This window comes from Bicyclus anynana, chromosome 2 (assembly GCF_947172395.1).
Source record: "Bicyclus anynana chromosome 2, ilBicAnyn1.1, whole genome shotgun sequence".
Lineage (NCBI taxonomy): Eukaryota > Metazoa > Arthropoda > Insecta > Lepidoptera > Nymphalidae > Bicyclus > Bicyclus anynana.
This window is the reverse complement of record NC_069084.1, coordinates 17,754,310-17,766,256: the sequence shown is the minus strand read 5'-3', so window position 1 is coordinate 17,766,256 and position 11,947 is coordinate 17,754,310. Positions and strand designations below refer to the sequence as shown.

At 34.3% G+C, this 11,947-nt stretch overlaps 2 protein-coding genes across 5 annotated transcripts in view; both read left to right on the top strand.

Annotated features, from left to right (window-relative positions):
• Positions 1 to 2,000: 2,000 nt before the first annotated feature.
• LOC112054070 (carbonyl reductase [NADPH] 3-like) lies at positions 2,001 to 3,073 on the top strand. The gene has a single exon (XM_024093726.2). The coding sequence runs from the start codon at positions 2,102 to 2,104 to the stop codon at positions 2,951 to 2,953; it is 852 nt and encodes a 283-aa protein (XP_023949494.2). The 5' UTR covers positions 2,001 to 2,101; the 3' UTR covers positions 2,954 to 3,073.
• A 1,268-nt stretch (positions 3,074 to 4,341) lies between these two features.
• LOC112054073 (snake venom 5'-nucleotidase) overlaps positions 4,342 to 11,947 on the top strand; it is a 35,212-nt gene continuing 27,606 nt past the window's right edge. Inside the window, exons 1-5 of one of the 4 annotated variants that reach the window (XM_052889562.1) lie at positions 4,342 to 4,522; positions 5,494 to 5,636; positions 9,900 to 10,020; positions 10,690 to 10,797; positions 11,382 to 11,468. In XM_052889562.1, the coding sequence (XP_052745522.1) occupies positions 5,511 to 5,636; positions 9,900 to 10,020; positions 10,690 to 10,797; positions 11,382 to 11,468 (442 nt within the window). In that variant the 5' untranslated portion in view covers positions 4,342 to 4,522; positions 5,494 to 5,510. Of the gene's footprint in view, positions 4,523 to 5,483; positions 5,637 to 5,702; positions 8,226 to 9,899; positions 10,021 to 10,689; positions 10,798 to 11,381; positions 11,469 to 11,947 lie in introns of those variants that run through there. The other 3 variants (XM_052889568.1, XM_052889556.1, XM_052889569.1) reach the window with 3 other exon arrangements.

Sequence of the window (11,947 nt, the reverse complement as noted above, 5' to 3'; positions counted from 1 at the left end):
GTAGACGCAAAAATGTACTGCATACCCTGAGTATTCAATATGAACTTGAAAGAAGGAATGTTCCATTTTGGATTATTTGTACCTTAGTTAAAAGTCTTGTGTACGCCACTAACCCTGTTAGCTAATACAAGTAACTTTTTAAGAAGTTGGGCGTCTCATAAAGATACTCACGGAAAATTAGCTTGATAGTAATCAATTTCGAAAATAATCATTTATTATAACTAAGTACTGCCTGTAAGCATCGTTAACAACTTGATTTTATTGTATAATTTAAGTATACCTACCTACACGTGTAGTTACTCAATTATTCGCTAATTAAACGCCTTGGATGAGTATAATGTATTCAGTCAGCCAGTATTATTAACGGCAATTAAGTATCAAACAGCATTTTTAAAATAATAATAAAATCTTTTTAGCAAAAATATTGAACCAACTTCAAAATCATGAAACATATGATGTTATTTTTCGCTTTTTAGTTTATTTTCATGATTTTGAAGTCGATTCAATTTTTTTGTTAAATCATCTCAGTCAAATTCACCAACAAAATTTGTCTTTCGTTTTTTTTTTGAGGGGGACGAGGTAAACTCACAAATCGAAAATATTTAACACCTATAAATAATATATCCTGAGTCCTTGCACTGCACACAACTATCCACATAATATCTAGCTGCTACACAGCCACTAGGTCATATCACTACAAATAAATAAACTGCCATAGCTGACCTTCAAGGAAAATATTATAATTAAACCAACAGTATGTAACATAAATCTTTATTTATCATAACCTTGGTATTATGACAGAATAATAGATGTGTTAATTAGTTAAAATTCTTATACCTTTAGAATAAACAGACCCGTGATAGCCCAGTGGTTATGATTTAAAGCCGGTCCGGCTAACACGTGTCTCAAACGGTATTATTATTATTTTTATAAAAAGTCATACAAGTGTGTCCACAGATCCTCATTACGGATCGCACGAATATTCCGTAAAATTGTCCGACATTTGCGATGCTACGCCTTTAATAAGCTGTTGGTCCCGGTCATTATTATGACCCGATGATGTTTTATAATCGCAGCCCGCCAAGTCGCCGCACTTGCAAGATGGCTTGGTTTTGTAGTGGGTTTACAAAAAAAGGAAGTTAATATTGAATAATAATTTAATGATAGGCATAAAAATCAAGGCGAAAAATGACTCCAGGTCAAGGTTATAATATTATTATAAAAAAAAAAACAGGTCTATCGTGCATAAAAACGATTAATACTTGATACTTGTAGTAGATAAATATGTTCTAATAAAGTATACCTATATTTAATAAAGTATATAATATGGCTGATGCTTGAACCTACTCATCTATAGGTACAAATAAAGAGGATTATCGGCCTCTCAGGCTTACTTTATATTGCTGCAGTCCTGAGTTCAATTCCCAGCTCGGGTAAATATAGGATTTTAAAAGCTGTTTTATAAATTGGTACTAGTACTAGTGTGATAGTAGTCGTATAAAGGTACCTAATTATACAAATCCCAATTTTATTTTTCTTAGTCACGGCATCACGCGAGAATGGCTGTACCAATTTTGCTAGGTAGGTAAGTACCTAATTATTTTTTGTTGTGTTTTGTCAGGGTTATTTAATATTAGGAGTAGATTATGAAGGAGAAAATTTAGAAAGTTGCCTAGTAGTTCATTAGGTTGCAGTTTTACATTACACTTTCAAATTGATTTTATTAACAACACAGGATGGAAAAGAACAATCAGGGAATTTTACGCAGACGAAGTCGCAGGCGTCTGCTAGTATTAGATGTAGGACACAGATTAATAATAATAGGCAGATGGAGCGCACGGATCTTTATTCTGTGATGTAGGATAGTAAATTAAATCCAAGTTCTACATAACTCGTAGTTATGTAGAACTTGGATTTAAACAAATAGTTAAGTTAAACAATTATTGATAACATTATCATTTTGTACCTACCTATCACTGCATAAAAAAAACAAGACAGTTTCTGTCAGTCTCATTTCACTATCGTACATTGAAGGTCACTGATGCGTCAATCGCAGTTGGCATAAAATAAAGTCTTAACAAATACTTAACCATCGACCAGTATGGAAGACAAAGTTGCAGTAGTTACCGGTGCAAATAAAGGCCTAGGATTCGCAATTGTGAAAGGTTTGTGTCAAAAATACAGTGGAATCGTGTACCTGACAGCACGAGATGAATCACGAGGTTTGGAAGCTGTTAAAAAGTTGAACGATCTCGGATTAAAAGCAAAGTTTCATTCACTAGATGTGACAGATGAAAATAGCATCAAAAAACTGGCGGAATTTATCAAAACGGAACATGGTGGATTTGATGTGCTTGTGAATAACGCTGGTATTTTAGAGTGGGACGAAGTTTATCCTACATATGAAGTAGCGAAAAGAAATATTGAGACAAATTACAAAAGTTTATTAAATATTGAGGCAGTTTTATATCCCTTGCTAAGAGATGGCGCCAGAGTCGTCAATGTGTCAAGCGCGTGCGGACATCTTTCCAATTTACGCAACAAAAATTGGTTGGATATATTATCAAAACAAGATCTCAAGGAAGAAGATATAAATCATTTTGTTGATGAATATTTGGAGAGCATTAAAAATAATACTTTCAAGAAAGAAGATTTTGCAGATGATGGAAAACATGCAGAGCACAGAGTTTCGAAAGTAGCATTGACAGCTTTAACTGCTGTACAACAGAGAAAATATCCAAACTTTAGCATTAATGCTGTTCATCCTGGACTAATAGATACAGATATGGCAAAAGTGGAGGGGGGTGTTAATCCTGACGAGGCAGCAAAGACGATATTGTATCTGATTCTAGATGCTTCACCTAAATTGAAAGGAACTTTCATGTGGTTTAATAGAAAATTAATCGATTGGTATGACTATGAAGGTGAATATTATTATAAACATGGTGTGTGATAATATACCTACCTACTAGTAACTACCTAATTTAGCAAGTTTAAATATATTGTAAATGGCCTGTAACCTATTTTTTTATTTTTCAATTTTATTGCTAAATAAATAGCAAAATATGTAGTAGTAATTTTATTTCATTATAAATTATTATTATAAAACGAATGAAAGTAGAAAATCTCGATAGGTTGCAGAAAGAAAAGGAAAATACCTATTTAAATAACTAGCGGACCTGGTCCAGCTTCGCATAATTGCACTTCTTCCTTACCCCTACCACTACTATACCCTACCCCTACCCTAAAAGAATGTCCGTAAAAACCACTGTCGTATTTCAAGGAATATTCTAAAAAAATATTTTAAAAAACAAAAAACCATAAAGCGTACTGAACTGAATAGAGAAAAACAAGTATCACAATATCTTTATATAGTTCTGACTAAATTCTTTATGTTGCCGCATGTGGTGACAAAATTGGTATTTCATTCTTTGCCCGGTTGCCCCTAAGAAAGTATTAAGAATTTGTGGTACTGCAGGCTTGAATTGACTGCGGGCTTGAATTTTTACTACAGTTAAAGCTATTAAACAAAGCGTTAATATTTTTTTTGTTCATATAGAATTTATGTAGTCCAATATATTTTTGTTTTGGAACAGCACAAGATCTCATTATTTTTTTTATAAATTATTTTCTAATTTTTCCCACACAAAAGACAGTTAGGAACCAGTGATCAAAACGTCACTTTGACAGTTGCCTACCCCAATAAAGATGAACAAAATGAGCTAAAAAGTATTTCTGATGATCACAAAGGGCTAAAAATATAGTAATGATCTCAATCAAAGAATATATTATAGTGCGACACAAAAGAGTAGAAATTAAATGAGGGTGCTGTAGTCACATATTGTGGTTCTTATGGTAACTCTGTGTTCTGTCACCCACTTGGTATTGCAACTATAAATCTAGCCCGCGTTTACTACTACTATTACTAGCGTTACTATTTAACCCGGTAGAAAGAGAAGCATTTTGTGTTATGGGTAGGTGATTTCATGGTTTACATTTATTAAATTTTAATAAATTCAAGTCCTAAATAAATTGTATTTATTTTAATTTGTCTGGTAATTATCCGAATTTCCACTATGAAATTAATAATCTGATAAAACTATCAATAATTATTGGTTGCTCTATGTTGACGGATCTTTCTGATGATGACAGTAAATATGATGTTGCTACACAGTGAATAGTTTTAGTTCCAGTAGGTCTATTACTTCTCTTCTTCAAGTCGCACATATATTTGTCTCAATTCAAGTCTTTATTTTTCTAAATTGTAGTCGGTTTAGAAACTGCGAACGATTATGAGTACAAAGGAACGCAAAATATTTGACATCCGATCGAATTTGACATTTAACTGACAGTAGGTTTTAGGAATTCCGTTTGTGGGTGTTGCACTAAATTTTAAAATTTAGAATTTCTTATAGATCGAAATTTATTAAAATAAAACCGACGTACTAGTGTATTGTGAATGAAAAATATTTATTTAAACAAAATCCCAACATTTATATCACATAAACAACGAAACTGTTAGGTAAGTTCTGCTAAATTTATGTTTTTAAAAACATTTTGCGCAAAAATCGTATTGGACAAAAGGAATATAGCGATTATCTTCGTTCATAATATGTAAACAACAGTGTTTATTACGTGAACTGTCAGTGGAATCGTAATAAATATAGAATGCGGTATTAAGACATTGAAAATCGTTGCCCAAGTGCCTAAAATAAATTATCGCAGTGCTGAGTACCTTGACCTTAGTGTTGAATATTAGTATGCTTAACAGCACTGCGGTCTGCGGAACCCTAGTTAGATTTCACTTACAGTTTCACGTTGTACGATTTCTCACACCATAGTTCTCGAAATTGTTTTAATTTTAAAAGTAACATTAACAGCTCTAAAAAATGTTTAAAGTGACCTTGAATCCAGTGAAATCTAAATTTAATGAACACATGTTCTATAGCAAGATATGTGAATGTGTAAACAGTATTGGTGACATGTGTGACTGTATGAAAAGTAGCTTTTAACTCGTGAGATGAATAAAAAAGTGTTATGACCTCCATTCTCTACCTACTCACCAAAATAACAGTAATTTAGGAATATGAATGTACTAATCTGTGATAGGGAAACTGTTATCTGAAATTGGCTGTTTATTAAAAATCTGTACTTTGAACCCCATTTTAACACAAAACTTATGCTTGAAAGTGATGTGATGTGACATAGATTAACTATGTTTATATCAAGCCTTAAAGGCATTTAATCACAAACTGATAAAATGATTTGAACAATGATAATTAAAATAAAATGCACTGGCTTTATATAAAACTATACTTAATACATATAATTATGTTATAAAAAAGAAAACAGAATAATATTAGTTATATTATAATCATGTGGAAGATGTCTTTTAATAAGTGATATTGTTTTTCTAACAACAGAATCTAAACTCTATCTATAATAGTAATAGTGTATAAACTTGTCATAGACAATCATGAAAAATGTTTCTAGTGAAATCAGTGCGTGTGATGGCATCATTTGCCGCACAAGCCGCCCTCAGGTCAAGATGGAGCTCTTTGATAGAGTCGACGAGCGTAGATGTGCCGGGGGAGGTCACAGACAGTGTCCGATCTGTTGTCGGATGGCTCAAACAGGCATGGTCTATTAGCAATGTGCAAGTGCTATAAATGTTCTTGATATATGTAGTTTTTGTCATTTAGTATTGCTTGCATTGTAGTTTCTACAGTGGCGTACTTGTGTGGGGACAATTACCAATTACCAGGCAGCATATGAAATGAAACAGTAACAGTTTTGTCAATAAAAAAATATATTTTGTTTGTAATTGACAAAAGGTAGCATGAAAATATCCCTCTTACATAAGCAGAATGGCTAACCCAATTGGCCAAATGTGGAAAAGGCCCAAGAAAAAAGAAAATCTCCCTCTTCTAAGTCGTAGTCTAAGTCGCAGTATTCTTGGGCCTGCTCTGTTGATCAAGTCTTCTTATCAATTTGTAACCATTTCTGAGCAATGGTAGTTTATCATTATTTACAATAAGTTGTACAATGTAAATCAGGGCCATTGAATAAAATATTTTAACTTTAATGTAATAATTGAAATAGGGTAAGCAGCAAATATTCATTGGGCCCCGGGCTGTTTATTTCCCGTCAACCTCCTGATATAAATACCCACACTACGCCACTTGAGTTTGCTAGTAGTAGTAGTTTATTTCTATATGCACCTTATTTAATCTCAACAAATTAGTATCAAAAAACACTTCTCAGCTAAGTATGATTAAATTAACGAAAATAGCTTAGAAAATAAGGCTTTTGTTAATAAGTCATTGACAACCTTACACTTGTGCTAAGTGTTTTACATCTTCATTTTTATCATATGCATGTGTAAGATCTGAAATACCCAAAGTTAGTGTTTCTAGATTCTTACAACATCAAGTAAAGCATACAGTGGCAGATTTACGAATTTGTTGCCAGTAGGCTATTGAATTTTTGCTACTGGACTCTGAAATTCGATAGGTCTCCTTGTTCGCAATCAATACAATTACCTTAAATTGTGTCAATAAAATGGCAAGTTTTAATATGTTATAAGACAGGACTAAAATATTAAAATTATCGTTACATTTTCTTTATTTCTGTAGAAGAGAAAGTTTTTTGGGTCAAATTTGCCGCCCTAGGCTCCAGCCTACTTAGCCTACTGTCAAATCCACCACTGTAAGCGTAAATAATGAAATCAAAGTAAGAGCGTTCCACCTTTCAGTCTTTACATATAAAAATATTTATGTAAAAAGAAAAAATATTTAAATTAATTTTTAACTTCCCAGTTTTATCATTGCTCATACATCATCACTGCTTATGAGGTCATGAGTTTATCTTGATAGTAAAAAATGCTTAAAAGAACTATTTTTAACCGACTTTTAATATAGATCAAGGTATAACTAAAAAACAGGCTGTGAATAGAATTTCATGTTTAAGTATTTTATAAATTTGAAATAACTTAGTAAATTTAACCTCTGCAATTTTTTAATCTTGTTCCTCCTTCACTAGTATGATTTAAGAGGACTTTAAGATATCACAGGAATCTGCAACATAGCATAGTCCTATCCTTTGGATGTGGTTTTGTTCCTCACTGCAAATGTTTGGATTGCTATTCTTGCTACCATTTTAATCACCTACATACAATGTGAGCATCTTCAAGCCAAGAGTAAATAGGTTCAAGAGTAAATTATCATTATAATATCATGTCATTGCTTACAGTCAGGAATAATTATAGTCAAACACCAAACATTACCCTGTGTTAAAGAGTCCACTTTCTTTAAAATTGTTTTAAAGTTAATTTTCTATTTATATCTTTACTTTTTGTAAAGATATAGAAAACATTAAAGATAAGTCCCACTGCATTACATATATCTTTAAGCCAGAGAAAGAAGCGTAGGAAAAGTTTGTGTGTTATAAATAGTAATTGAATAATGATAGCTTTATTTGACAAAATGGAATAGGTGTGAAAATTACTTTGACATTGTACCAATTGTAATGGCCTTGTGTCACCCTTTTCTAACCATTATATGTCTGGCTAAAGTCACCATATTGATCAGAACTGAGCTATGATGAACAATGATATCGAGATTGATGATTGTATGATAACCAGTCAGTCAGTTATACAGTGGCAGACATACAAGTGTCATCGGCAGGCTATTTAATTCTGGCTGCACCTATTGGATCTCTAAAATTCGATAATCTACTTCTAAATCGTATTAATTTAGTTTTATTTTCTCAGAAAAATTGCAACTTTAAGATTTATGTATATTGTCTTAATTACATCAGATGGCCTAGTGGCAGTTTGATACTGTTACTATCGCGTTTACGTAAACGCGAATTTCAGAATAATTGAAACAGTGCCATCTAGTGGCACTACTTACTGCACAACTGTTTCAATTCCATATAAATTCGCGTTTACGTTAACGCGATAGTAACAGTATGAAAATATTGAAAACTCCCACTAGGCATACGGTTTATCGTTGAAATTTTCGTTATTTTATTAAGATTCGTTTTCTCAATGTATTTTATGTTCTCTCTACGTATGTTCGTAAATAATGATTGGTTTTATTTATTTCTGCAAAACGAAAATTTTTGGGCTCAATTAGCTTCGCTCCCTAAAATTTGCCGCCCTAGGCTCCACCCTACTCAGCCTACTGATAAATCCGCTACTGCAGTTATTAATACCAGACCAGGTTGGTTTAGACCAGATATTGGTAACCTTTATAGTAAAATCTGAAAATTGCAATTTACAAAATTGTACGGTTTTTATAGAGCCAAATTTTTCTTACCAATATTATAGAAACTGCTTGCTATAAAGGCACTAATGCCTGTGATTTATTCCACGGTAATTGGACTATTGAAAAATGTAAAACATAACAGTTAAAATGGGAATGATAGGTAGGTACTCGTAATATGAATACATTGATTGATGGTGTGTCTCTGGCATGTCCATGCAAATGGCATAGGCCTCTGGCATGGACGTCCAGCAGCTGATAATGATGATGATGATGTTTAGAGCTACCACCCTAACTGGCAAAGCCGTACAGCCAAGCGATTTGGTGTTTGAAGTTAAGCGGTGTACTATGTGTTGCCGCGTTAAATTTTAATAAACCTGTACCTACATCTTCCAAATACCTAATGTCAGCCACTGACGATCAAGTAATCTCACATGTCTGCAGCGCTAAGGGAGAAGCCACACGGTGCGGTATGGTAACGACTGCGGCGTCCTGCATAAAAAATATCAATGATATGCCAGAGGGCGCGTTGAAGCGCCGCACCGCAAGCACACTTTTTGCTGCGGCGCCGCAACAGTGCCATAATGCGACGTCGCGTACCACATGTGTACAGTGATGCGGCAAAATGTTACCGGTGTGGCTTCATTCTAACGGCTTGACTTCCGATAAAACTGATCATGTGTTTGGTCGCGATCGGCATAATGTCATCACATCACATCATGACCAATACGATCACGACCAGTTTTGTCGGCTATCAAGCAGTTAGAGCTGCAGGAATGTGAGATTATTTGATCGTCAGTGGCTGACATAAACACGCTTCTATACGTCATGGTTATTTAACATCAGGTGAGATCGCGCGCATGTTACGAGTGCATGCGACTCCTCAAATTTACATTATCAAACATAACATGTTTGTCATGCCCATGACATAATTAATAGTTAATTATAGAATTCAGCGATATCGTTGTTCGGCATTCAAAACTGTGAATATGTAAATTTTACGAAGATAATATTAAAATGGAGCCTGCGTAGCCATTTTTTATTTTATGACAAGTTAGTGACTTGAGGGGCAAAGCTACCAGATTTGAGACAATTTAGAAAATATAAAATTCTAAATTGACCGAGCTGGGGATTAAAGCCAGGATCGCTTGGGAACAGCAGCGCACAAGTGTTTCCAAAGATCCGCACCGTACACATCATATCAAACGGATTTTTAATTTTATACGGTAGATAACATCCGTTCGATGCGGATCAGTGGACTTATATGACTTTTTAAACAAAGAATACTTAAATCTAAAAATACGTACGAATTACGATGCGGATCTGAATTCTGAGATCGCCTGCCATTTGCCTAGGCTCTCATTGTAGGAGGAGACTCGAGCTCAACTATGAACAGAATTAGTTGTTAGTAGCGGCGAAGAGTTTATACAAGCCGATTCCCGTCGGGTAACCTTTAAAAATCAGTGCATATTCATTCTTGTACTGTATCTAGATATATGAGAAACCGGATTTCGTATCAAACTGTATGAATTTTCTTTTCTTTGGGACGGCTTACCTTCATCTAAATTCCATTCTTCGCCACTGGTTGTTAGTGATGATGATGATTGATGACTTACTTCATTACGATCGCAGGCATCGTTGGAGGTGCGGCAGGTGGGGCGGCGCGCGGTGAGCCAGCTGGCGGGCCGGGGCATGGCCGACGACGTGCTCATCGTCCACTTCAACGATGTCTACAACATCGAGCAGACTACAAGTAATGTCACATTAAGTCTTTTACTTATATACAGGAGTACTTTTTGTGGTTCGCAAAGTATTTATATTTTGGTAGGAACATAAACGAAATTTAATAAATACGTTTTTTTTTTTATTAACTAACTAGTAGCGAAAATGTTTACGTTAAAACACAGAAGGATCAGAGTTAAAGCTTGAAAATAACGCTTCCATTATTTTGTTATTTTTGGGGTCCGGAATTGAAAAAAAAATATATATAAAGTACCTACTGACTAAATCAGTGTTGTAGAAAATATATTCTATTATCCATACAGAAGCACTAAAAGAAATTTGCGCACTAAAAAAAATATCTGCCTGAGTAGGTAGGTATATTTTTTACTATTGCTTTTAGTTTTAACTATGTCTCACATAAAAAATAAAAAATCGTCGACCGAGAGCTTGCTTATAGCCTGATGCGTACATCATTTTATGAATATAAAACATAATTTTTATACAAGATATTTTTAGGAATCATATCCCCATTCTCCGAACCATTAGCTTTGTGCCAACTCTTTGCTAGATACCCTTAAAGTTTTCTAAAAAAACGTTATTTTACGAAAGCATGATTCCTAAGGGACTACATTTCTCATTTGTGATGATTCACATGTCGAAGAAATTTAGGGTAAAAAAATTGATTTATTTATACGGACAGACACGGAGCCGGTGGGCGGTGCATTGAGGTTCAGCACGGCTGTGAAGGCGCTGCAGCATCTGAACCCACTCGTACTATTCAGCGGGGACGCCTTCTCCCCTAGCATGTGTATGTATCTTTTTATTGCCTCTAGAAATACCCAATGGTAACAATTATGTAACTCCTTGTACGTCCGCGGGAAGAAATCATCCCGATTATATAATGATTTATTTATTTTGCTATCATCCGCGAAAAGTCGACGAACCCATGCGACAACGTCACCCAGGTCCGACAAAATACTCCCTACGTACGTTTCACCCCGAAACCGGAGCATTCTCAGGAGATATTGACTCTACAACGTGCAATTGCAAAGTCATAATAATAGGATGATAGCAAAATAAATAAATCATTATATAATCATGATGAACTTCCGCAAAGTAACGCCTGGTTCTATCCAAAATCATCCCGGTTTACAGGTAGTCCCTGATAATGTAACTTTCTATTGTTAAAAGAATTTTTCAAACCAGTCCAGTAGTTTTGAGATTTTGTTAAAAACATATACTTTTGGGTCAGACCAAAGCTAAATCATCTTCTGAAATAAGAAAGTCTATATATCTATTTGCACTCATTGTTATGCTCTTACCTATTATCTAATAGTTTCCTTCATCTGTATAAATTCAAATACGATTGTCAATAAAAGATTTGTTTTCCAGTAAGCACTTTTACAAAAGGCGAGCAAATGGTGCCTGTGTTGAACGAAATCGGAACGCATTGTGCAGTTTTTGGAAACCACGATTTTGGTAAGTGACATTTAAAGCTATAGCATCCAGTCCCTTTTTAGTCGCCAGTCCCGTACAATTTGCATGTATAGTGGCATTCAGTTTTCCACAAATACCACGAGAACCATGGGGATTTCCGGTATGAAAGTATCCTATGTGTTATTCAGAGTAAAAACTATTTCAATTCTAAATTTCAGCCAAATCGCTTCAATAGCCGCAGCAGAAGGAACAAACACACACTTACACACGCAAATTTTCGCCATTATAATATTAGTGTGATATGGAAATGCATGACGTTAGCTATGTTCTCCAAAATTCTAAAAAGCATAGATTCAAAAAAATACGACAGGCTTATACTTTGACCTATCCAAGGCATTTGATTTTGTGAGCCATTAAATTTTGGTTGCAAAATTAGAAAAGTAGTGATAAAAAGACATGTACTACAATGGTTAAAATCTTACCTGTGCAATCGAAGTCAGATAGTTATAATAAATGAAACT

Bases quoted from the DNA above. Each gene is read 5' to 3' on its own strand.
- LOC112054070 (XM_024093726.2), top strand. From the start codon at position 2,102: ATGGAAGACAAAGTTGCAGTAGTTACCGGTGCAAATAAAGGCCTAGGA.